Raw genomic sequence first — 26,481 nt, forward strand, 5'->3', positions numbered from 1 at the left:
ATGGTTGTGTAGTTTCCCATTGACTTGTGTATGGTTGTGTAGTTTCCCATTGACTTTTGTATGATTGTGTATTTTCCCATTGACTTGTGTATGGTTGTGTAGTTTCCCATTGACTTGTGTATGGTTGTGTAGTTTCCCATTGACTTGTGTATGTTGTGTAGTTTCCAATTGACTTGTGTATGGTTGTGTAGTTTCCCATTGACTTGTGTATGGTTGTGTAGTTTCCCATTGACTTGTGTATGGTTGTGTAGTTACCCATTGACTTGTGTATGGTTGTAAAGTGTCCTACTGACTTGTGTATGGTTGTGTAGTTTCCCATTGACTTGTGGATGGTTGTGTAGTTTCCCGTTAACTTGTGTATGGTTGTGTAGTTTCCCATTGCATTGTGTATGGTTGTGTAGTTTCCTATTGACTTGTGTATGGTTGTGTAGTTTCCGATTGACTTGTGTATGGTTGTGTAGTTTCCCGTTGACTTGTATAGGGTTGTGTAGTTTCCCATTGACTTGTGTATGATTGTGTAGTTTCCCATTGACTTGTGTATGGTTGTGTAGTTTCCCATTGACTTGTGTATGGTTTTGTAGTTTCCCATTGACTTGTGTATGGTTGTGTAGTTTCCCGTTGACCTGTGTATGGTTTTGTAGTTTCCCATTGACTTTTGTATGGTTGTGTAGTTTCCCATTGACTTGTGTATGGTTGTGTAGTTCCCCATTGACTTGTGTATGGTTGTGTAGTTTCCCATTGACTTGTGTATGGTTGTGTAGTTTCCCATTGACTTGTGTATGTTGTGTAGTTTCCAATTGACTTGTGTATGGTTGTGTAGTTTCCCTTTGACTTGTGTATGGTTGTGTAGTTTCCCATTGACTTGTGTATGGTTGTGTAGTTTCCCATTGACTTGTGTATGGTTGTGTAGTTTCCCATTGACTTGTGTATGGTTGTGTAGTTTCCCATTGACTTGTGTATGGTTGTGTAGTTTCCCATTGACTTGTGTATTGTTGTGTAGTTTCCCATTGACTTGTGTATGGTTGTGTAGTTTTCCATTGACTTGTGTATGGTTGTGTAGTTCCCATTGAGTTGTGTACGGTTGTGTAATTTCCCATTGACTTGTGTATGGTTGTGTAGTTTCCCATTGACTTGTGTATGGTTGTGTAGTTTCCCATTGAGTTGTGTACGGTTGTGTAGTTTCCCATTGAGTTGTGTATGGTTGTGTAGTTTCCCATTGAGTTGCGTACGGTTGTGTAGTTAATTTGAGTTGGAAACTTACCATAATTTTATAATAATAACATACCTCGAGAATTTGCTGACTGAGTGAAAACTAAACTGATGCCAATCCATTATCTTGGTGATTTTTTAGCAATCGTGTCTCTGTCTCTCCCCCCCCCTCCCCCCCCCCCCCCCCCTCTGCTCTTTACGTCCGCAGCCGCCTTGAAGAGAAAACGCCACGGGTCGTCGGAATAAGTTAGTATAGGTAACAAATATTCATGATTCTCATCTTGACTGATGAAGAGGAAACGACACGGACAAGAGACTAAGCAAGCACTGGTTCCAACAGCACATACATTGTTCGTAAACCAAATGAGAAACAGGGAACCAGCGGCAGTTACCATAGAACGTGCATGGTTGTAGTTCGTGGTTTAGCTTCATACGTCTGTTCTGTTATAATTATATCTCATCCAGTTCCCGTGTTATGTATAAAAATAGACGTTGAGTCACGTTGGCCCAACCAGTGCAAAAGGCTGCCTTGGGGATGGGCGCCCCCTTGCTGTAGGCAATAAGGTTTGTATTATTACAGTATGTAGATCTAAGCACAATGACCTGCTGCCTCGGATTGGTGGTTGCTGGTTCGAGTCCCACAGGAGCTGGGTCAAATGAGATCGTATTTATATAGTGCATACAATATTACTGTTGCAGTTTAGCACTATTGTAAAGCCGCAGCACTGACCTTTAATCGTACGGTACAGTACAGCTAGCATTATATGCAAACCGCGATATTTGTGTTTGTGTGCGCTCGATATATTGATAGCTGTATATTGTTGTTTATTTGTTGCCCGTGCGGCGTCCTATCGTGAATTGGCGGTTAATTCAAAATGGCGGCGCCCGTCAGGAACAGGAATTATCAGAACACTGCCGTTCAGGGTAAAATACTTTCGATATGCCTCTTCAACTCATAACAGTTAAGCAGGGTTAGCACCCAAAATGAAGCCTTCGTGTTTATGGTTACATGTTGTTCTGATTATAATCATTAGAAATGGTACGGTGACCACTGAATGATGAATTTTTATTTACATGATGATCATCATGATCATGATGAAACTGCCGGAACTGCCTGCCCATTTTTACTTTCAAAATTCAGTCATTACGACTGATGATAAAAGACATCATTCATTATAATCATTGCATAGAGGTGAGAATCCTACCTCAATGAATGATATAATTATAAAATATAGTTAGTTTTACATGTGGTTTGGTCACAATAACACATACAAAGTGGGGTAGGGCAGATACTGTCTTTGACATTTTATTATCAATGTTGGCGACATGCTTTATTCTAAACTTAGCTATCTACTCATTATTCTAGCTGCTTATAATAGTTGCGATAACATAATCCTCTTCCCGACAGCGTGGCGAAGAAGGGTTCTGTTAATGCAACTAGCTGCTTAAATGGGTGAATGCCTCTAGAAACTTTAAGGCTCCTAACGGGGGAGGGAGCCTTATATCGTAGGCGGTCCTGTTTTTGTTTTAACCCTCAAATCACGGTACGGTCTTTACGTCATTACGCGCGATGTAAACAACCCCTGGATACAAAGTTACATTTTCTACTTGCAAAACATTGACTCTCCTCTCTGTTGACCAAACTTAAGAGATAGATAATGCTCCACCAATATTAAGTTGTACTTGTAAATACAAAAGCTTTGGGTTTTTCCACTTTTTCTACAATTCCCGATGATCAAATTACATGACTCGAATTTCAGCTGAGCAATGATGCTGCGGTAACCGGGCTGTATGTAATAACCTTGAGATTACCATTTTATTTATTAAGACTCTATAATGCGGAGGAAGAAATTTGAAGAATAATAGACAAGATTTAAATTTTTCTTTGGTTTTTGTTATCTCCGTTCAGTAAATATGAGCTTGCCAGTGCACCTCACAGCAAGAGATAGTGAGCAATATCCAGAGCTAGTCGGGCTCCTTGGCAGCCTCTCCCAACACATCACAGAAAATGGAGTCAGTTTACCACTTCAGAAGGACCTCAGTCAGGTATGATGGGCAGAATATTCCCGAACTCTGACTGACCTTTCAGCAGCCATCTTGGGTTTCCTCTCTTTCAAAACCCCCTTTTCGAAACCCTGGTTTCGGCTTAGGATTCGGCATCAGGCTCCAATCTCTCATCTGAAGCCCTGACTAAGCACGCACAATTGTCAAAACAGCCAAAGCCCTGGTTTCGAATAGGACTAAAGTTGTGTAACCAAAAGGCTGAAAAAGCCTAAATTAGTCTGCCCCCCCCCCTTCAAGGTTCCCTTTAATGCTTATGCAATGCACACAGGGATTGTGTCATGATAAAACCATATGGCTGTGAAACCACATCCTAGTCGGCTTTAGCACTGTCTAACAGGCACCATCAGCCTGTATGGTTTGAAGTCCCACAGTAAAAGTGTACAACTTCACAATTACTTGCGAAGCCCAATCCTGGTCAGAACATTCTCGTCACCGCAGTTCAACCGAACTTGCAAGAAGGCTCAACCTATGACCAAAGCTTAAACATGTTTCTGGTTGGGGTCGCCAAAATGCACCCCCTAAGGTATTTTGGACTGTCTTCTGTAGTTCTCAATCAACACTCATTTCTCAATTTACAGGCAGAGGAATCACTGAAACGAGAGAAACAGTCTTATCTACAGTTCCACATCCTCCATCATGAGCTCAAGGAATTCATCATGGATCATGATATCGCCAGCCATGATGTGGCGCCAAGCTCTGCTTCATCCCAGGTCTGGACCGATTTTCATTTTAAAAACAAGACTTTATCAGGGTTCTTGGTTTGACATGCGCTTTTCACTGAATAATGCGCTTTTCACTGAATAACGCACAGTGACATTGACCACCAAAATGGCGCATCCAAGATTATTCTGGTGATGACATCAGGTGAATCGAGTCAATACCAACAAATCGAACCGAAACCTAACAATGTCATAGTACAGTGTCCACCATACCTCGAAATGGCTTATATGAATTGTCTGAGCATGGAGCTATGGTCTGAGACTCCAATGGCATTTCACCAGTAAATAAACAATCCTGGTGCTGCCAACTATTATTAGTTCACCCACTTATAACTTTAAAACAATAGTCCGTTTGTTCTTTTCTGCAGTTCCACGAAGCAGTCAAACATTGTCTGTACACAGCCGAGGCAGCGGACTATGTACATCCCAACCCCAGCACCTCCACAGGGACAGAGGAACCCTGCACACTGCTCGGTCTGACCAAGGAGCAACTCAACAGAGCTAACCCACACAACAAGGTAGTCAGTTTACCTTAAAGCCATTATACACTTTCGGAACAGAAAAAAAAAAAATCACAGATTTACAAATAACTTACAGGGTTTACAGAAGGTAATGGTGAAAGACTTGTCTTGAACTCATGTTCCATGAAGTGCTTTACTTTTTGAGAAAACATTAAAACAATTATCAATTCTCGATATCGAGAATTATGGATATATTTTAAGCACATGTCATGACACGGTCGAAACGTGCAGAAACAGGGGTGGGTTTTCTCATTATTTTCTCCCGACTCCGATGACCGATTGAGCCTAAAAGTTCACAGGTTTGTTATTTTATAAAGTTGTGATACACGAAGTGTGGGCCTTAGGACAATAATGTTTACCGAAAGTGTCCAATGGCTTTAAATCACAACTTGGAATAGTTTGAATCCCATCCGAGTAATATGCCTGTGATTTGTTTTCTCTCAGAACTCAGGAAAGAACCGAGTATACCAGGCATGTAAGCTTTGTTTTTGAAAGGGCTAGGGCACCAAGGTATTTTTTCCTTGGTAAAGGGCACCCTATGAGGAAATTGTAAATTTCTACTGGAGCAGTTCAAGGGCACCAAGGCAATAACCAGTGGTATGGAGGCAATCGCCCTCGTTGCCTCTGTAAATTATCACGCCTGGTATACAGTGCTCACACACACACCGGAAATGAATATTGTTTATCCCTGACGCAAATTTAACATCTATTTGGACACATTTAGTCGACCCGTACTTGACCATTTAGAAGTCTAGTCAAACCACTTCTGCCTTCTGCCTTTATACTATAGTGTCACTTGTTCCCTTCTTCGCTTTACACAATTGTTAGAGCACATAACAAGCTATCAGGACTGTGGAAGAAATCGTGGTCCTGAGGCTGGTTCCAAACGGTTGACCACAAATTCAGTCAAAGAATGACTTCTGAGTTGACTGCCAAATGCTATTACCATTGTTGCATTTAGAGTGGTTAGAGTTTTTTCATCAATAAAAAGTGCACCATCAAAGCAAATAAAGTTCTTTTTCTGTTTGTGATTTGTGATGCTCAGAGACTGAAAGCCTTGCAGCAGCAGTTAATCCCCAAAATTGAAGACAGACTCCGAAGGAAATGCGAGGAGCTGGTGGGGTTCCATCACTCCCAACCTGACAACGGTAAGTCTTACCCAGGGACAAACAAAGACGTTTAAATCAGACAACACAATTTTGCTAATCACTTCTCGGCAAAAGCCCCAAAATCAGCAGGGAACAAACAGTGCAAAACATTATGAATATTTTTAGCCGGTAACCCTTCTGTGCATTTGATACTCAAGCAATCAGTCAATCAATCAGAAGACATTTATATAGTGCCGAATTCAACACAAAATTATTCTAAAGACAATTACATGAAATTAATTACAATACACTTGTTGAAAAAGATAACATTTGAGCAGTTTCTTGCAAATTTTTCATAGTCTGGGCCTCTTTGGTGGGACTTTTAAGAGTGTTCCTTTCTTTTGGTCCACAGTAGGAGAGTGAGCGATCTGCAAGTGTACCTTTTGTATTTTTGTACACAATTCTCAGTCGCTGTTCTGTTGTTGTGTACATATGGTTTTCATGTTGCTGGCAATTGGGGTTTCTTTCCTGCCTCATTTTTATTTTCAATGTTTTTAAAATGTGTACCGTTAAGTATATTGCATTGTTGTTTTAAAGTAAATTTTATGGTTGTTTTCAAGTGTATTTATATTCAACTTGACGACAGCTAGAACAAGCTAGTCGAAACATTGAGACCAATCCAAGAACTGACTCCGCGGTAGTGCAGTAAATTACAATCCTATAAGCTAAAGTAGTAGTCCCAGCCAATTTTCTATACCTTCTGCCCAGGTAGTAGTTAAAAAGCAGGACAGTTCTTTTCAGAATTGAGAAGTCTCCCGAACAATCCAATAAATCTACTCCGCGGTAGTAGAATATAGAAAGACAGTTCTCTAAAGAACAAACTCTACCTGCCAAGTAGATACACACACATGGTGTTTAGCAAGCCAAATATAAATTAAATCCAACTTCTTTTATACAATGAGGTTGCGAATAAAATGCTATTCTGTTCTATTTTAGAGGGTGGTCAGATGGCGTTTGCTAAGGCGACCAGACTGCCTGATCTACTGCAGAGTGAATGCACGAAGCTGGATGAAGAGAGACAGAAACTGAAGCTCGACAGAGCTCAGAGGGATAAACATTTCTGGCAGTACTATCAGGTATAGTCCCATTGCAAAACCCAGAGCGCACTTTGCTGTCCTTTTTTGGGTGTCAAAAACGTGCACACAAAAGGATGGTACAAAAGGATGGTACATGTGTTAACGCACCTCCAAACAGAGCATGCCCACCATTTCTGACTTTTCGAAAAGTCTGTTCCTTTTGTGCACGTTTTGACACACAAAATGGCGGACAGGAGTTGCTGCGCTAGGGTCTATTGGGCTCAAATTACTGCTTCATTAACGCTAACCCTCACATGAGTCTTTCAAAATCATATGCGAGTTTTAAAGATTTTTGAGGATTCAGACATTTATTTGGACAATGGAATGCTGACACAATTTTTTTCAAAAACCTACTGGAAGATTTGATGATTTTAGTGGATTCCAAGGCACCTACCTACACTCATATTGGTTGATTTTGGAGAATTGAGGCAGTAGGGATCCTACATAAACTCTGCTTATCTTCTGTGAGTAGTTTTAAGGAAACTGTTAATACACTGTTCACACAAGCTTAATAAAGTATTGTTCTGTTTTCTCTCACAGGATATGTTTATGTATACTAAATTTCTTTCTATTCTATTTCCGATTTACTGGGCCATGAGCCTTTTTGTAAAAGACACTGGCATATAATATATATTCATATTATAATTATAAAGGCTGTGCGAGCTTAGGTATCCCATAGACCTTTATCATGTTGCAGTCATCTTGAATTTCTCCCATTGATATCAATGTTGAACCAAACCGAGGCTGGAAGAACAAAATAGTCTGGTTCCTATTAGCAAAATGAATATATTTTTTTTTTTTTTTCAATTGTTTTTTTTATGCAAGTCGCCTGACACACAAGGCCTGAAGGCCACTTCAAGGTGTGGGCTACAATTATTTTGTCCAGAGGCCATTGCCACCTACTCCTAGGGCTGAAACAGGGTTACCCCTTTCACAGTCCATACATTCATTATTGTCATTCGATATGAGGAACATGACCAATACAAGATGGAGACAGCATGGTAAAGGTTTATTGCATAGAGTTATATATAAGAACTAGAGGGCGCACTGGCCCATATACGCAGGCCGCCATTTTCTAAGTTGACAAAACTGGCATCTTTAGCGTGTGTTTGTGCGGCCATTTTGTAAGTTGAACAAAACAGCATCGCGTAGCGTTCAATAAACACAAACTCCAACTTGTGTTTCATATTCAACGCGCGTACATAATGGCGCCAGCGTGTCTCCTTGTGGTCCCGTCGCCTTTGTGCAAGAAGCATCACCTGTGCGTGCTCTAGTTCTTATATATAACCCTATGGTTTATTGACAGTCTTCCAAACCATGCTAAGAATCAGGGGCCAATTTCATAGCGCTGCTAAGCACAAAAATTTGCTTAGCATGAAATTTTGGCCTCGATAAAAACAAAATTACCAACCAAATTTCCACGTGGTTTTGAGGATAAACAAACAACAGTTGAATACAAGTAACAAGCAATATGCAACAAATGGAAATATGGTTGGTAATCCTGTTTTTATCAAGGAAGAAATTTCATGCTAAGCAAATTTGTGTGTTTAGCAGCGCTATGAAATGGGCCCAGTATGACAGTTTGAGTGATTTTGATTTGATATCCTGCAGGCTCTGATGGATTCTCTGAGTGTACTAGAACTGCTCATAACCAAACATCGACTGCGTCTACAAGCAGACAGTGATACTATCACTAGCAACTGGCTGGCTGCACGGTGCCACGCCATGTGTCTTAAACTGAGGTAAATATCTTTGACAATTTTGAAATCATATCCCACAGGAGAAGCACCATGAATACAGTAATAATACATCTAGTTTCTATCTTCGAGAGTCTCAAAGTCAAAGCGCTTTAATCATTATTATCGGCACCCCTGAACAAAGATATTGACAAAATTAATAGAGACACTGCCAACATAGGGCTAGATAGCTCAGTCGGTAAAGCGCCGGCACGTTAATCCGAGGTCGTTGGTTCGAATCCCACTCTAGTCAATTCTTTGTTCAACCCCAAAAATCATTATTTATTTCCAGACATTTTGTTTATGAGACCATTCAGCAGCCACTGCCAGAAGCACCAGGGCCCAATTTCATAGAGCTGCTACAAAATTATGATTAGGATAACATTTCTTCCTTGATAAATACAGGATTACCAACCAAATTTCCATTTGTTGCATATTGCTTGTTACTGGTATTCAACTGTTTTTTGCTTAAATCCTGAAAATCTGGTTGGTTATCCTTTTTTTATCGAGGAGAATTTCATTCTAAGCAATTTTTTGTGCTTAGCAGCTCTATGAAATTGGGCCCTGGGCAAAACCAATCACAACAAATCATTCAACGTAAAGTACATGAAATAAGACAGACTGGGGGTGTTGGGTGGGGGAGTTTGATTACAAAGTCCTAAGTAGCAATCATAACATTTATCAAAAAAAACTATCACAGTTACTATACTTTTTGTTCATAAAATTATTTATCTATTTTCCCTGAATAGCTTATAAAAACCCTTTGCCTCATTGACTTGTTACACACCTATAGCCCTTTCCACACTGTTGGATGGTGAAACAGTGGGCTTCACAATCTACCAGTTAGTAGGAAGGTTATATGGAAATATTGACTGCTATGAGGGGCACAGTTAAAATTATAGGCCCAAGGTGATGTCAAAACCATGGCTATGCCCGAAGCGAAGCTACGGGCATAGACATCACGGCGGGCCTAATTTGAACTGTGCCCCGATTATTATTCAGTCAATATTTCCTTTAAAGGCAGTGTACACTATTTGTAATTAGTCAAATAATTATTAGCATAAAACCTTACTTGGTAACAAGTAATGGGGAGAGGTTGGTAGTATAAAACATTGTGAGAAACGGCTCCCTCTGAAGTGGAGTAGTTTTGAGAAAGAAGTAATTTTTTGCAAATTTGATTTTGAGACCTCAAGTTTAGAATTTGAGGTCCCGAAATCAAGCATCTGAAAGCACACAACTTCGTGTGACAAGGGTGTTTTGTTCTTTCATAGTTATCTCACAACTCCGACGACCAATCAAGCTCCAAATTTCACAGGTTTTTTATTTTATGTTGAGATACAGCAAGTGAGAAGCATGGTCTTTGACAATTACCAATAGTGTTCACTGACTTTAAATACCGAATAAAGATTCGTCTAATCAACAACAGTGACTACGGTGAAAGGTCGTCTGCAAAGAAAGGTCGCGCCCTGACACAGACCGCTAGTCGTACATGTACATATCATACAGTACACAAGCATGACCTATTTGCGACCGTTATTTTCAGGGTGGGCACAGTCTGTTGACTATGCCCCCGAGCAAACCATGACATCATCTTGATAGAAAAAGGGGGCACAGGTATTTCCATGTCTCCATTTTTAGCCAATCAGATTAGAGGATTCTTTATGAGGTATGTTAGATGTTGTAATGTAAGTGCACAAATTCAAGACTTGTAATGACCGCTTGTTTCCTTTTTTGTCACCAGGGTGTTTGAGGCAAGACTGCTGTGTGACACATATACACCGGAGGTAGTCACTGCTCTCAAACAAATAAAGTAAGTTAATTGGAATACATTTGAAAAGAGCATAATATATGCTTTTACTGTTTGGGAGCGTCTCAAAAGTCGGAACGGCTGGAACGTTCCGCCGCGTCAGAGGTCCTAGATTGTCCACGAATGATATTGCAAAATGTATTTAGGTTTATTTACACCTAGTTCAGCTTTAATCGTTTTACCATGGTATATCGATGTTAAAATAAACCTAGTTTTAAAATATAACAAATACTTATCTCTGCACTGTTGTTGATGATTGATCTCGACAAGCACTGACGGGAGTTAATAAGCTGTAGAATGCACTGACGTGAAACGACAAACTAACTGAAACAACAAAATCCACTTGATCGCATCACATAGTCTAATAAAAACATTAATATTAGTAAGGGTTTAATTTCTCAAAAGTCTAGTGCATCATTGCGGTACCCGCTGCTAAAAAACATTGGATTCAAACTGCCTCTAGCTACCGGCAATCTCGGTGGTCTAGTTGGTAAGACACTGCTCTAGAATTGCAAGGGTCATGGGTTGGAATCCCACCCGAGTAATATGTGATTTTTTTTCACAGGACTCGGGGGAAAGTACCGAGTATACAGTGCAAGCACATATCGGTGTAAGGGTCACACCAAAATTAATATCTATTGGACTATTTGTCGTTGCAGACATCATCTAAACAGGGCTATCCAGGAGAAAGACAAGGACGTGACCAGACTGAGTCAGGCACTGCAGTCTTATCAGAGCATAGGCATGGGATTCGATGAACTCGTTAAAGAGTATGAACAACTACAGGCAGCGATCGACAACAAGAAATGGGCACTGACCGAGCTGAAGCAGAGTCTGGTGTCGGACTCCAATGCAGAGTGGAAGACGTACTAATTATTGAAAACGCCAAACCCCCGCCCCAAAAACTCAAAATTCCTCAAAAAACAGTTCACATTCTACAAAATTCAATATAACTTCAGAGGGAACCATTTCTCAGTGTTTTATACTGTCAACAGTACCCCTTTACTCGTTACCAAGTAAGGTTTTATGCTTAATTTTTTTTTGAGTAATTACCAATAGTGTCCACTGCCTTTAAGGCACAAAAACAAGTTATGCTATAGGAACAAAATGAGCACCCTCTGCACCATCCAAAATATTGGCATTGAACAATCGGAATATGATTTCAACTTTTTATTCCCACTGAAGAGATTTAATTTAAACCAAGACTTCATTCGTTTATTAATTGACACTTCGACTGTTTAAAAAGTTACAGATTGTTATAAACATTTTATTAACAATTTCATAAATATATACATTTTTATACAAAATATTTTCACATAATACATTTTAAATAAGAAAAATTTAAATACTCAGGTGTTTGCATGATTCAATAGTTCCTACAGCGACTAGGCAATTTTCAGTTTGCAAAGGACACTTAAGGCCATTATACACTTTCGGTACAGAAACAAATTTAAAAGTTCACAGATTTACAAATAATTTACAGGGTTTACAGAAGGTAATGGTGAAAGACTCATCTTGAAATATTATTCCATGAAATGCTTAATTTTTTTAGAAAACATTAAAACAATATCGATTCTCGATAGCGAGAATTACGGATTTAGTTTAAACACATGTCATGAAACGGCGAAACGTGGGGAAACAAGGGTGGGTTTTCTCGTTACTTTCTCCCGACTCCGATGACCGATTGAGCCTAAGTTTTCACAGGTTTGTTATTTGATATAGAAGTTGTGATACACGAAATGTGGGCCTTTGACAATACTGTTTACCGAAAGGGTCTAATGGCTTTAAAAGAAATTTATAAGTCAGTGGGAATACAAAATTTTTACACAAACTTGGATGTGCCCAAACAGTTTCAAAACACATAGCAAGTTTGACATCTAGTCTAAGTAGACCAATCCTAATTGCCGCACCGCAATACACGGGACACTGGCAGATTTGACATTGTATTTTGATACTTCCTGCCTCTCGATGGTCTAGTTGGTATGACACTGCTGTAGAATTGCAAAGGCTGTGGGTTTGAATCCCACCGGTTAATATGTTTTTTCACAGAACTCTGGTAAGTACTGAGTAAACAGTGCTTCATGTAACACACATCATTAGTATAAAATTGGGGCCAGATAAATAATAATACTCGGTTTTTATATAGCGCTTTATACACTGTGTCTCAAAGCGCTTCCAACATTATTACCCCTGATCACTGGGCCTTTTCATTTCTTAAATCATCAGATGTCATCATATGTCATTAAAGACACTGGACACTATTGGTAATTGTCAAAGACCAGTCTTCTCACTTGGTGTATCCCAACATATGCACAAAATAACAAACCTGTGAAAATTTGAACTCAATTGGTCGTCGATGTTGAGGGAGAATGATGGAAGAAGAAAAGACAAATTAGTCACACGAAGTTGTGTGCTTTCAGATGCTTGATTTCAGGACCTCAAAATCTGTTTCTGAGGTCTTAAAATCAAATTCAAGTATTTTAATGGAAAAATTACTTCTTTCTCGAATGTTTTATACTATTAACAGCTCTCCATTGCTTGTTACCAAGTAAGTTTTTATGCTAACAAATATTTTGAGTAATTACCAATAGTGTCCAGTACCTTTAACCATCTTAAGTTTGAATCGTTCAGGATCATTTGGTTGACCACTTCCCATATCCAGGCCTGATTCCTTTGGTGTTGATCACATCAACAACGACGCCGTGCTTGAACTGGTTCCATTCTCGCTTCAACTCTTGGTCAATGTACTCATTGTGGATGTCATCCTGGGAATTTTTTTGGGTAAAGAGAAATTTTCAAAATACAAGAAATATGTTAATGAAAGAAATTTTAGTATTCAAAGGTTGTATTATTTGCCCTGTTGGTAGCATTGGTGTGTAATTAAAAAAGACAATAAATAATGTGTAAATGAAAGAAACTTTAGTATTTTAAAGTTGTATTATTTGCCCTTGTTATTATGGTGTAAATTATTGACCAGTTGTGAGAGGAGTTGCTACCACCTTTTGACATGAAATTTTCACAGTTTTTAATTTTGTTTTTATAGAATCTACATTTATATAGGGTTAAAACAGTGGAATGGTAAAAAAAAACAAAGGTATACAATCCCTTTTAGAAATAACAAGTGCTTTGAGATGACCCATGGGCGTAGATAAAGCGATTCGTACAAACTATGCTAATAGACCTTTTGCATTGACTTCATCCAGCCACCATCTTAGTGGTAGAACGGTGACGAAACAATCAAAACGCACATGTTTGTACACAGCGTACAGGATTGGCCAATGAACACCCCTCCTTTTGACCTCTGCTTGAGGGCGCCAAAAAGGTACTGAAATGACGTGATGTGCATCAGGTCTATTATAGTTTGTTGACTTACCCTCGTTAGGTTACCATACAGTCTTTCATCTTAGTGGTAAAACGGTGACGAAAACAATCAAAACGCACATGTTTGTACACAGCGTACAGGATTGGCCAATGAACACCCCTCCTTTTGACCTCTGCTTAAAGGCGCTGAAAAGGTACTGAAATGACGTGATGTGCATCAGGTCTATTATAGTTTGTTGACTTACCCTCGTTAGGTTACCATACAGTCTTTCATTTGACTGTCTCAAGAGAGCTTTGGTTGTCTCCTCAAGATCTGGAAAAACAAAAATGCAAGCAAGGATATTTTTGTAAACATGCCAAATTATGTGTCTTTTTTCTGACACTTTTACAATGTATCTTTAAAGTCAGACAATTCAATTAAAAATCAATAATTTAGGCCTCTCTCATTCACTTGTAAATAAAAAATTCAAAGATTAATTTAGGCCTCATGTTGATCCAACCTCTATAAAGCACTTCACAAAATTAACAAAACTTCTTAAACAATATGAATAAATTATTTAAAATTGACTAGCACTGGACAGAAAACACAGACAAAATACATGTAAGTGCAACAAAATGGAGACAAGTGGCCATTTGGTACATCAAGGTAAAATAAGCAACAAGTGTTTAAAAGACCTTTTAATGAAATATCCTCAGTTATTACAAACATCAGCCAATCAGCCTGAAACTGAAACAGTAAGAAATTCTTAAACATCAAAACAAGATATTTCTAATCAGTGTTGTACATGTAGCCAGACCAATTTTAGTGGTTGGTTCCAAATTCACTTTAGTCCACCAAGGCAAGCTTTTCAACAAAATTATTCACGTTTAGATATGAGGCCATCGTTACAGAAGTACAATCTAGGGGAAACCTGTGCTAGGCAGAACAGTATGTTTTGCTCAAGAGTGCTGGGCAAAATTTGTTAGTTCCGGGCAGGCCCACCCAGCACCGTCCACCGTGGTTACAATCTTGTTTCTAATCAATGCAAGTTTACAGAGGTTTAAAAAAACAAAATTGCAAAAGGAATTATAAAAGGTAAACAAATTTTTAAAAGAATTACAAGAGGAACATGTGATTTTTTTCAGTGCATCTTGATACATTGTTATTGTCCGTCCTGTAATTCCACTAAGAGCCACGCCAACTTTACACAAACTGGTTCCACTGATTACCAGAGGCCCATAGGATTTGCCTTAAAGTGTTTCTTTAATGATTCAAAGACCAAGGTTTTCTCAATTTTAAAAGTTATAAGAAATGCTTTTAAAGCCATTGGACACTTTCGGTAAACAGTATTGTCCAAAGGCCCACACTTCGTGTATCACAACATTGATAAAATAACAAACCTGTGAAAATTTAAGCTACATTGGTCAGCGGAGTCGGGAGAAAATAACGGGAAAACCAACCCTTGTTTTTGCACTTTCGCCGTGTCATGATATGTGTTTAAAATAAATCCGTAATTCTTGATGTCCAGAATTGATAATTATTTTAATGTTTTCTCAAAAAGTAAAGCATTTCATGGAAAAATATTTCAAGAGAAGTCTTTCACCATTACCTTCTGTAAACTCTGTAAGTTATTTGTAAATCTGTGAACTTTTTTTCTTTGTTCTTTTCCGAAAGTGTCCAATGGCTTTAAAATGATGAAAATGTGATTTGGAGGAAAATTATGCAAAAACATATTCCAGCTTTAGAGCCGCAAGTAGGGTAAACTTTTGCTGTGCAGCAGATACACCAACCAGCAACCCACAGGATAGGCATAAATAACTTCTATTCTGAGATTTCCGATAGCGGCTTGTAAAAAGACTAATTATACAAATGTTGGTACAGTACCTTGTAGTCTCTCTGGTGTGATAATACCCAGTTTGATGTCTGATGCGGTTACAATGGAACATGTGATAGCCTCTGCGTCCAGCACACTAATCTCACCAAATGACTCCGCCTCTTGCAGTCGCCCCATAACGACTTGTTTCAGACGTTTTTCCTGGAGAAAAAAAAAGGAAAGAAAAAAAAAACCTTATTAAATGGGCTTCTCCGTCACGAGCAGGCCTGTGACTTTACATGGAATTATGAACCCTCTCCCAGCTACTATAGATGAATGATCTGGATGAGAGTTTGTTTTGATCATCACAGTTGAACCAAGCAAGCGCTCGCGCAGCCAATATGGGTATGATATTCTATATCTGTGACACAGACTCTTTTAAAACACTCTCAAGTCAAACTGTGAAACATTACCTGACTGCCGTTGGGCATTTTCTGAAGGACGTCTACTTGTCTCAAGACGTGGCAGTCTCCAGACTTGATGAAAGCAATGAAGGGACACAGGTAGCCCTCACTCACCAGTACTGTGTAGAAGAAAATACAAACAAGTCGTTGCTACATTATCATTAAAGAAGCTGGACACTACTGGTAATTGTCAAAAGGAGTCTTCTCACTTGGTGTATCTCAACATATGCATAAAATAAGAAACCTGTTAAAATTTGAGCTCAAATGGTCGTCGAAGTTGGGAATGATGGAAGAAAAAACACCCTTGTCACAAGAACTTGTATGCTTTCAGATGCTTTATTTTGAGACCTCAAAATCTAATTCTAAGGTCTCAAAGTCAAATTCGTGGAAAAATACTTCTTTCTCGAAAAATATGTTACTTCAAAAGGAAGACGTTTCTCCCAATGCTTTATACCAACAACAGCTCCCCATTACTTGTTACCAAGGAAGGTTTTATGCTATAAATAATGATTTTGAGTAATATTTAGGTCAAAATTAATATTCCTCTCAATACAGTTGTCTGCGATTGTACAACTGGGGGAATCATGCACCAGGCAAGTTACAAACCCCATTCTTTGTAGGTTTGCAAGTAAGTTTTGAGAAAAAAAATTGTCCGGCACATGTGAAAATGCTCAAGTATCTGTTGGGGAAAATAAAGTGATTTAAAAACCAACCTGTATTCTCTGGGAATTTTGTCCATCTGATGAGTTCAGCTAGTTTGTGAAGTGACTGCCTTGGCCAGAGCTGGTAGCGTTTACACGCCTGTATTAGGTTGATCTTCTCGGATATGTGGCGTTCTCTTATTTGCTAAGAAATAGCAGAGGAGTGGCAAAAATTGATAACATCCGTAATAATTCAATCAATCATCTTTTGTTGAGTGACACTTGTTGAGTTACTTTGGGGTAACACTATCTCTGAATGAGTTGGGGTGGTTCTGAAAAGAACCATTGGTTTTAACTCGACGTTTCAATCAGTATGCTCTGATCCTCTTCTGGAGAAAAGCAGTATCTTTTGTTGCTTAATCAAATTAATTTTGCATTGAACATAAACAATTTGGAGTGGCAGACTTTAAAGGTGCAAGCGAATCATTGTGCTGCGCCCTACTAACTGAGCTATCTACAGTCATGGCCCAGTTTTTTTGGGCCCCCTTCCCTCATACACCTCGTGTTCAATGTTGGCTTTCATTGCGCAATCTGTGTCCCAGTTAGTGTTAACAACATTATGCAGGGGAGCCGGGGAACTTGGGAAGGGCATGTTTATTGTCACTTGATCCAAGCATTGGCCGGGATTGTAATAATAATAATAATTATCAATACCAAAGCGCTTCTGACATGAATACCCCTGGTCACTGGGCCATTTATTTAATTCCAAAAACCGTCTCAGTTCCCTGGGGAGTATACAGCCGGTGCTGCGAGTGACCACGCTCTCCAAGCTAATCATTCACAGAAACCATCTCTGCCTTCGCAGGTAAACATTTTTACCGCTGGGTGGAGAGAAGCAATAGTTAAGTGTCACAACCAGGATTGTAGCCCTCATGTTGGGGGTCTCCCTACATACAGTTTTTCCTGTAGTTCACTAGTTCAAAATATCACTATGAAAAACCGGAAGAAATAAAAACTCACCTCTGTTATTCTCTTGAAATCATTGCTTGAGATCTTCAAAAACTCACAAGGAACCGATTTGGTAAGAACTGTCAGCACTCTGCAAGACAAAAATGTAGATATATGACTCACCTTTAAACAGTGCAAAACGCTGCGAGTATTAAAAGAGGTATCACAGCAAACAATTATTCATAAATACCTCAGACAGTTTCGCTATTCCTATGACCAGTAAAACGTGTTGAAACATGGGCGTGACAAGCGAGCTTGCACCTGTGCTTATAAAACAGTTTCATCATTCCTATTGGTCGAGAGCAACGGCTGAAACAGTTGTGCCACATCACGCAATACACGTGACGTGCACAGCATTCCCTTCAAAAGGAGTTACCCGAGGGCCTTACCATTTCATAGCTGGAGGGGTGTTGTGTTGAAAGAAATCATTGAGCAATTACAACTTTTGCATTTATTTTAGTTTTTGACCAAAAAGTGTTGATGTTTTTTGACCGAAAAGGTATTTATGAATGGGAATCAAAGTGTGTTGAATCGGTTTTCAACTAGTGGTTTAAACGCCGCCGAGGCCTGGTTCTTGATAATTTACCTCAACTTCGTCTCGGTAAAATTATCAAGAACCAGGCCTCGTTGGTTTTAAACCACTAGTTGAAAACCTCTCCACCACACATTGATTCCAGTAATAATAAACACACTGTGGGTTATTTTATGGTGCTTTATCATACCCCTAGGTGCATATCAAAGCATTCACTGTCTCTTACATTCACTATGTGTTTTTCTACTGATAAGAAGAGCTATATATATAACCCATCTATACAGCACATTGATGGTTTACAAGGTGCTGCAATGTAATCAGCAGCCACTGCGACACAGAGACAGTATCGTGTTTCACGAACCCCTTTGCCCAAATTTTAGCGGCTTAGGGTTTGTAGGCTCAAGGTATAAAAGAGAAAGTTAGATGAATTGCCCAAAAGTTTTCTCTGATGAACAGGGATACAAATGTTGCCAAGCGCCTTGATCTTGCTACTAGGATATGCACTGTGTAAAAACCAATTATTATTAATCAACCACATCTGTTTTCAATGTATCTGTTTTTAGTACACTCACTTGCTATTAGGTTCTTTTCCTTCCAGTCTTTCCAGAGTTCCGAAACAGTCACCAACTGTAAGCTACAACACACAAACAACATTGGTTATTAAAAAAATAAATAATTTACACATATAACTAATTTCATGATGGCCATAAACTTCCCTTGAAATGTGTTTTGCTTGAATCGCTATATAGTTTTTAAGAAATTAGTTACACAATTAGTTTTGATCCTGCAACATTATGGGAAAAAGTAAAACAAACTTACAGAGTCTATTCAATGTCATTATCAGTGATCTGGAATATGTTGCAGAAATCCCATTTCTTGGGGAAAAGGGGATCCTCAAGGAGCTGGTAGTAGCGGTAATCTATTGAGAGTTTACTCTTAGAAGTCTTTGAAGTTTAAGTGAAACCACAGGGCTGTGTGCTTCGTTTTTGAAAGGGCAAGGGCACCAAGGCATTTTCTCCTTGGTAAAGGGCACCATATGATGTAATTGCAAATCCGACTGGAGCATTTCAAGGGCACCAAGTAAATGACCAGGGGACACGGAGGCAATCGCCTTCGTTGCCTCCGTGAAGTATCAGGCCTGAAACCAGTATACAAATATTGACTGCTTCGAGTGCCATGGTTAAAACTATGACTCCTGAGGTGATCCCCGGAGTGTTCTATTTTCCCGAGGCGAAGCCGAGGGAAAATAGAGCGCTACGGGGATCACCAAGGGAGTCATAGTTCTAACCATTGCACGAGTAAAAACAGTCAATATTTGTTTTATAACACCCCAAACATTTCTAACTATTGTACTATTATTATTAAGTTGCAGACCTGAATGCTACAATCCACGAACGACGCGAATACAGATTGCAAACACTTTTACTGTGCTGCATGTAGTATCCTGCAATCCTAAATGGTTACAGACTATTAATTTATCATCCTCGTACACGCAACGGACGTCTGGGTACTGCACGCCATGTGCTAGTCTTCGGACTAGCGCATGACAAACCGACGCACTATCACACGGCCGTCGTCTAGCAAAACTAAGACATGTCATGTGACGCGCTCTAGCAGAATACTTGTAAGGGGTGTTATAATACACACTAGCTTTGATTGATGGATTGATTGACTTGTTTTTGACTAAACTATTGATATAAACAAACCTCAGTAACATCTTTATCCGTGTGAACTGTAGTCGTCATGATGGGCGTTGGGGAGCGGAATTCCCCAGGGTCGCCTCTGGTCCTTAACCATGGCTCGGTCTGTGGTACCACTGAACCCCGTAGTATGATGTGAAATCCATTGTTACCAAACACTGCAGTAGTGGAACATAGAATATAGGTTAAACTTTCCATAAATTAAAACCCCTTTTTATACCTTCAAGCTGCTCCTAGGAAAATGTGCAATTAATATTATACAAATATTGAGTGGCGAAGAGGTAACTAGGTGTACGTCTATTCCCCAGAGGAACTTTGAGTGACTCGAAGAGGGGCCTATTTCCTGAGGCCGACGGCACTGGACACTTTTGGTAATTTTCAAAGACCAGTCTTCTCATCACATGGTGTATCTCAACATATGCACAAAATAACAAACCTGTGAAAATTTGAACTCAATTGGTCGTCGAAGTTACGAAAAAATAATGGAAGAACTAACACCCTTGTCATACGGAGTTGTGTGCTTTCAGATGCTTGAATTCAAAACCTCACAATCTAATTCTGAGGTCTCAAAATCTTGAAAATGTTTCTCAAAAAACAACGTTACTTCACAGGAAGCCATTTCTCACAATGTTTTATACTATCAACATCTCTCCATTGATCGCTAACAACAAGTAAGTTTTTTTTGCTAACAATTATTTTGAGCAATAATAAATAGTGTCCAGTGCCTTTAACCACCAGCTATTTGAGGGTGTATGTACTTTTTGTAGGACAAAAAACACAATGTGCACAGATTTACACTAAACTTACACAGTTTGAAGATAATGATAGTAGAAATCTTCCCTGAAAATATTACTTGCTGAGGTGCTGTAGTTTGTCGGTAATGAGTAAAACAATGTAATGAAAATAATTTTCGTCTCATGAGACCAAATTTTTATTTTTGTATTTTACAAATGTATTTTCATTACCTTGTTTTACTCATTTCTCAAAAACTACAGCACATCAGTAAGTAATATTTGAAGGGAAGCTTTCCACTATCATTATCTTCAAACCCTGTAAGTTTAATGTAAATCTATGGACATTTTGCCACCAGGCCATGACACCATCGCTCTCTTCAACTCACCTGTATAGTCTTCATCTTTCCAGATGTCCATCTGAGCCGTTGTGCAGAGCTCCTTTAGTTCCTTATTGGATAACTGCTCAGACAGGAGAGGGAACTCTTTCAGGTGTGTGTAGATGATGTCATTGTCTTCGGCAGTCCTCTCGTAGGGTCTGAGAGAAACATTACATGTAATTACATGAATCAACTAGTTTGGGTTTTTTTGTTTTTTTAATAATAATAATTGTGGCTTCTTATAGCGCACATGTCTGTCGCTCAGTGGGCTCCAGGCGCTTTAACATACAGTATTTCCTGCCAGATGTGGGACTACGTTTTTGAATTATGAGACCTAATCCTTAAAAAGCACCATGTAATGTTTTATAGGGTGCTATGGTGCAGTATGAGATATTCCCTAACTACAAGGATGGATGGCCACTTTAATGTGAGGGGCTACACTGGACTGCAGACCAGATCAATAGACCATTCCCATGAAATATGTCAATTGCACATAGCGCGTGCGCACTGACGTTTTGGTTGGCAAATTGAGGGAACATCGCGCTGTTTTGTACACGGGTAATGGGTGCGTGACGCAGACGCGATTGGGCTTCTGCTTAGTGCACAACTCTATGGCGTTTGCCAACCAACAGGGTCTGTACGCATGCGTGAATGTTATTAGCATATTTCATGGGAAGGGTCCATTGCCACTGGCATGACTGGGGGTACTCACAAGGCTGACACTAGGACCCTGGCTGGTAGAGCAGAATGCACTACCTTTTTATGTCATTATCCCTCTGCAGTCCTCTCATAGGGTCTGAGAGAAATATGACATAACGTGAATCAACTATTTTTCTATTTTTTGTTTGTATGAGATATCGCCTTCAGCTGGACGGCAACTTCAAAATGAGGGCTACACTTAAATGATTTGGGCCATTGACCCAGATCCACTGTCACCAGGGACACAGTGGAAACTTTTGACGGGGCACCAAGGCCAAGACCAGGGGAAAAAGAGGCCGCGGCCTCAATGTTAAGGGAGCGTCTCAAAAGTCGGAACGGTAGGAACGTTCTTTTTGGATCGCAAGAGTATCCCCGCCGCTTTTGTCCGTTCCACAGGACCGGTCTTTTGGAACGCTCCTCGTATACTTTGTCATGATGTTGCGATCCTGCGGGCATATGCCCACGATCCATTGGATAGCGGGCATATGCCCGCAGGAACGTTCTTTTGCGCTAGGAACGTGCCCGACTTTTGAGACGCTCCCTAATTCAGCCGATTTTCTACCTTCCGCCAAGGTAGTAGTTTATAAACAGGACAGTTCTTTTCAGAACTGAGAAGTTTTGATTCTGAAAATCTACTCTGCGGTAGGAGAAAAGTCTCCCAAATTTTGAAAAATCTACTTTGCATTAGTAGAATTTATAGCAAGACAGGTTCCCAGAAGGTAGTTTACCCAGCAAGAAGATATACACACGGTGTTACTGCAAATCAAACATGCAAAGCATCAAGCATTTCTTAAAAGCCAAGATGAACTTTCTCTCAACTCACAGTTTCTTGAGAAGCGTCCTGAGTTCTTTGATTCTCTTAGCGGCAATGATGACCGGGTCTACAATCTTCCTCTCCTTGTGTAGTTTGGCCATGTGGTCAGCTACGTCATGACTCAACGTCTCCGGTGAAACGATGTCAGATAAGCGATTTGTGCTACTCGGGACAGCGGTCGCCGAACCTGGTTGATGAAGAACATTAAATTCTCATCAGTTTAGAAAGAAATTATTGGGATCTTACAATGTACTGGGTACAAGAAGCATTCTTGAATGCATGCAATCTTAAGGGTAATTTAATGCAGAGTTCTCTCTACAATTTGCCCAGGAAAAGATATTTTGTTGAAGTATATCATGGGAAAAGGGCAAAAGGGGTCGACAGGCTTTTAGTCGTCTCACAGCACACATCACATGACCCAAATTGCTTTTAACTTTGTCAGTGGTTTGCAAAGCAGCAAGACTGTATAATTTTTCTGTCTTCTGTAAAGGCAAAATATGAGACTTGGTTATAAAAGACACTGGACATCTTTGGTAATTGTCAAAGACCAGTCTTCTCACTTAGTGTACATTTTATCTCAACATAGATGCATAAAATAACTGTGAAAATTTGAGCCTGATTGGTCTTCAAAGTTGCCAGATAATAATTAATAAAAAAAACAATCTCAGGAAGTTGTGTGCTTTCTGATAGGGTAATCAAGGCTAAGACTATGGGGTAACAGTAGAGGCCTCTGTGGAATTACAGGCCTGAAATCAAATCAACGATTTGACACATGAGAAAACCTGGTCAAAGGGTTGAGGGAGATCTCATCTCTTGTACATTTTTTTAAATAAATACATTTTTATAAACTAATATATGTTTAAGAAGTAACTGTACATATATAAATAAATAAATAAATAAATAGTAAACTTGCATACCATGGCAGTTTAATGGCTATGGCTAACGGCCAAGATTCTGTGATTCACGATGAATGGCAAGTCAATTTACTCACAGATCAAAATGATCATCCTGGTGCTAATAATGAGAACCTTTGTTGTCTTCTCCTTTGTTATGTCAAGGTTTCATTATATCAATGATATTTTCTAAAGAAAAAATATTTTTCTAGAAGCTCCAACACTCTTACCTGTAGCTTCATTGGAGATGCTTTTCATTGGTTGGTCCCGCCTCCCAATAGGAATGCTGGGTAATGGTTTATTGTTGGCAAACATCCGCTGGTAGTTCTCCATGAAGAAATGATGGCCATCTTCTGTAGACTCAGTGATTGCCCTAAGAAAACACGCAAAGTTTGTTGTGACAGTTAGTTCTTTTTTAATAATAAACTGCTCACAAAAAGTTAAAAATTTTTTTAAAGCCATTATACACTTTCGGCACAGAAAATAAAGTAAAAAAGCTCACAGATAACTTACAGGGTTTACAGAAGGTAATGGTGAAAGACTTCTCTTAAAATATTATTCCATGAAATGCTTTACTTTTCGAGAAAACATTAAAACAATTATCAATTCTCGTTGTCGAGAATCACATATTTGTTTTAAACACATGTTATATCACACCGCGAAAACAAGGGTGGGTTTTCCCCGTTATTTTCTCCCGACTAAGATGACCGATTGAGCCTAAATTTTCACAGGTTTGTTATTTTTTATATCAGTTGTGATACACAAAGTGTAGGCATTTGGACAATACTGTTTACCGAAAGTGTCCAATGGCTTTAATCAAGTATGTCTTTTTTATGTAAAAACTCTCTTTGTAATGTTATTATCAATGCAAAGTTGAAGCGTTTCTCTTTAAAAAGATACCACATTTTTGCAATGATTACATGTTGCTGAGTTTGGCTACATGAATGACAATGAGGCAAAGTCATAAATCAAATGTGCCAAAATTACCGTTTTCTGCGCTGCACAGTCAATAGCTAATGATCAATAATTAAACCGGTCAAGCTTCAGAACTATGGATGGTTTACACCAGTGAGCACACCACACACAATTTGCCCTCATTTCTTGAAAAACACCCTTTTTGGGGTATTTACACAAATTCTTTTCTCAATAAAGTGGATTAAGATCAGTAAGTTGTCTTGCTTGTTTGAAATACAGTGTCAACTTGTTTGTTTACACAGTAACACAAAATTGCCAATGTGTGTCCCCTTAAAATGTAAGTAATGACTCAATATAATTTTTAGCTTGGTAACAAGCAATAGCGAGCTGTTGATAGTATAAAACATTGTGAGAAACGGCTCCCTCTGAAGTAATATGGTTTTTGAGAAAGAGGTAATTTCTCACTAAAATATTTGAATTTGATTTCGAGACCTCAGACTTAGATTTTGAGGTCCCGAAATCAAGCATCTGAAAGCACACAACTTTGTGTGACAATGGTGTTTTTTCTTCCATTATTATCTTGCAACTTTGACGACCGATGGGAGATTTTTTGGACGCTTGGTGGCAGCAGACTTACCAGGTAAAATCCATTGTTCTCGGTAATGTGCGCATACTCAGAACTACATAACAATGGAAATTTACCTGGTAAGTCTGCTGCCACCTAGCGTTCCAAAGTCTCCCATTGAGCTCAAATTTTTACAGGTGTGTTCTTTTGTGCATATATGTTTAGATACACCAAGTGAGAAGACTGGTCTAACAGTAATGTCTAGTGTAATTAAGACCAGATATATACCTTCCTTTCAGACCCTCATGGTTGTTAATTATATCCAAATTGGTGTAGTCGATGACAGGTCTTGGATCCTGCCCTGGAACTGAAATAAAAAGAATAAACATCGTAATCAAGGGGTGTTACAATCAGGCCTGGTTGAATTGAGAAATAAGACATCTGGCGTACACCGCACTGTCTTTGTTTGTGTGCTGTATATGCGTGAATGACGCCTGTGCACCGAAATGGAGCAGATAAAATCCAATTAACCTCGATTGGTCTGAACATTCGTGTTTCATAGACATAGTAATAATTGTTGAGTGCACTTTGACAGCAAAAGCAGCAGTGAGTATCCATGCAGAGTAGGAAATTTAACTTTTTGTATGTTTTTTGTATGTAAAACTCGGCAAAAAAGGCATAATAAACAAGCATTGTAAATGTACGTTCTCAGAGTCGGACAGTGTGTTGGAGAAGAAAACAAATTCTCTTTTGCCACCACTTATTGATTTTGTTATGAAAAAATGTGCACTAGGCCTATAATTTACACACAAATTATATTAATATTATTTCTTTCTGATTGTAAAAATTACATTTTTTAAAAAAGTGGTGGCAGAGTTATTTTTGCCTGCAAGTGCAAGTTGTTAATGACCTAGTAATAGTATACAGTTAGTTATATTAATATCCCAGCAGTGAGTGTGCGATTGTTGTTTGTAAATTATATTACTCATTATTTTTGTTATTAGTATTATTTTAATTGAGAGATGCAGATACATAGAGCCAGCCGAGCAACTTGATGGGCTCGTCAGGGGAGGAGGTTGTCAATTGCCAATCAATAGGCACGGCCAGAAACAAATGCATGAAATTCACAGTGTGACACCCACCAGGGCCCCAATTTCATAGAGCTGCTAAGCACAACAATTTGCTTAGCATGAAATTTCTTCCTTAAAAAAAATTAATATAGACAAAATTTCAATTTGTTGCATGTTTCTTGTTACTGGTATTCAGCTGTTGTTTGCTTATCCTGAAAATCATGTGGAAATTTGGTTGGAAATCCTGTTTTTATCAAGGAAGAAATTTCATGCTTAGCAAATTTTTGTGCTTAGCAGCTCTATAAAATTGGGCCCAGTTGTCCACACATCGTAATTTGGGGTTTGGGGCGAATGTGCAGCTCACTTCAAATCGGCACCCATTCCTTCATTCAATTTCAATGCAAGTTCAGACTACCAGACTGTTTGTTTCTTACCTTTGTGTCGTATTTTCTGGGGATCTCTTTCACTCCACTTGACAACTTTATTATCACCCTTTCCATGAACAATCGTAGACGAAGCCATTTCATTTAAATCACTTTCACCAAACATGTGCAGAAGGGGGGAAAAATCAACATTCCGGAAGACCGGTGTCAGGACCACAAACGCAACCCACTGACTGTCTTTACAACTTCTGAAGAAATTGTGCTAGGCAACAATAAACAGTCCGCTTGAGGG

At 39.1% G+C, this 26,481-nt stretch overlaps 2 protein-coding genes across 7 annotated transcripts; one reads left to right on the forward strand and one right to left on the reverse strand.

The window, feature by feature from the left end:
* Window positions 1-1,633: 1,633 nt before the first annotated feature.
* On the forward strand, window positions 1,634-11,153 carry LOC139935115 (HAUS augmin-like complex subunit 4). 6 transcript variants are annotated; one of them, XM_071929581.1, is made up of 9 exons: window positions 1,634-1,773; window positions 3,119-3,255; window positions 3,852-3,983; window positions 4,361-4,510; window positions 5,559-5,661; window positions 6,598-6,737; window positions 8,349-8,479; window positions 10,215-10,283; window positions 10,940-11,153. In XM_071929581.1, the coding sequence occupies exons 2-9, from the start codon at window positions 3,124-3,126 to the stop codon at window positions 11,151-11,153; spliced, it is 1,071 nt and encodes a 356-aa protein (XP_071785682.1). In that variant the 5' UTR covers window positions 1,634-1,773; window positions 3,119-3,123. The 6 variants fall into 6 exon arrangements, with proteins under 6 accessions (XP_071785682.1, XP_071785681.1, XP_071785684.1 ...); XM_071929580.1 differs by lacking the exon at window positions 1,634-1,773 and adding an exon at window positions 2,067-2,133; XM_071929583.1 differs by lacking the exon at window positions 1,634-1,773 and adding an exon at window positions 2,095-2,170.
* A 1,754-nt stretch (window positions 11,154-12,907) lies between these two features.
* On the reverse strand, window positions 12,908-26,423 carry LOC139935114 (cyclic nucleotide-binding domain-containing protein 1-like). The gene is made up of 13 exons (XM_071929577.1): window positions 26,241-26,423; window positions 25,025-25,103; window positions 23,487-23,629; window positions 22,373-22,550; window positions 20,860-21,008; window positions 19,746-19,897; window positions 18,612-18,673; window positions 17,520-17,598; window positions 16,572-16,704; window positions 15,868-15,977; window positions 15,466-15,616; window positions 13,847-13,914; window positions 12,908-13,045 (listed from the first exon to the last, which is right to left on the reverse strand). Exons 1-13 carry the CDS (start codon window positions 26,353-26,355, stop codon window positions 12,914-12,916), a joined length of 1,551 nt encoding a protein of 516 aa, XP_071785678.1. The 5' UTR covers window positions 26,356-26,423; the 3' UTR covers window positions 12,908-12,913.
* Between the last annotated feature and the right edge of the window lie 58 nt (window positions 26,424-26,481).

Source organism: Asterias amurensis, chromosome 3, assembly GCF_032118995.1.
Source record: "Asterias amurensis chromosome 3, ASM3211899v1".
In the NCBI taxonomy this organism is placed as follows: domain Eukaryota; kingdom Metazoa; phylum Echinodermata; class Asteroidea; order Forcipulatida; family Asteriidae; genus Asterias; species Asterias amurensis.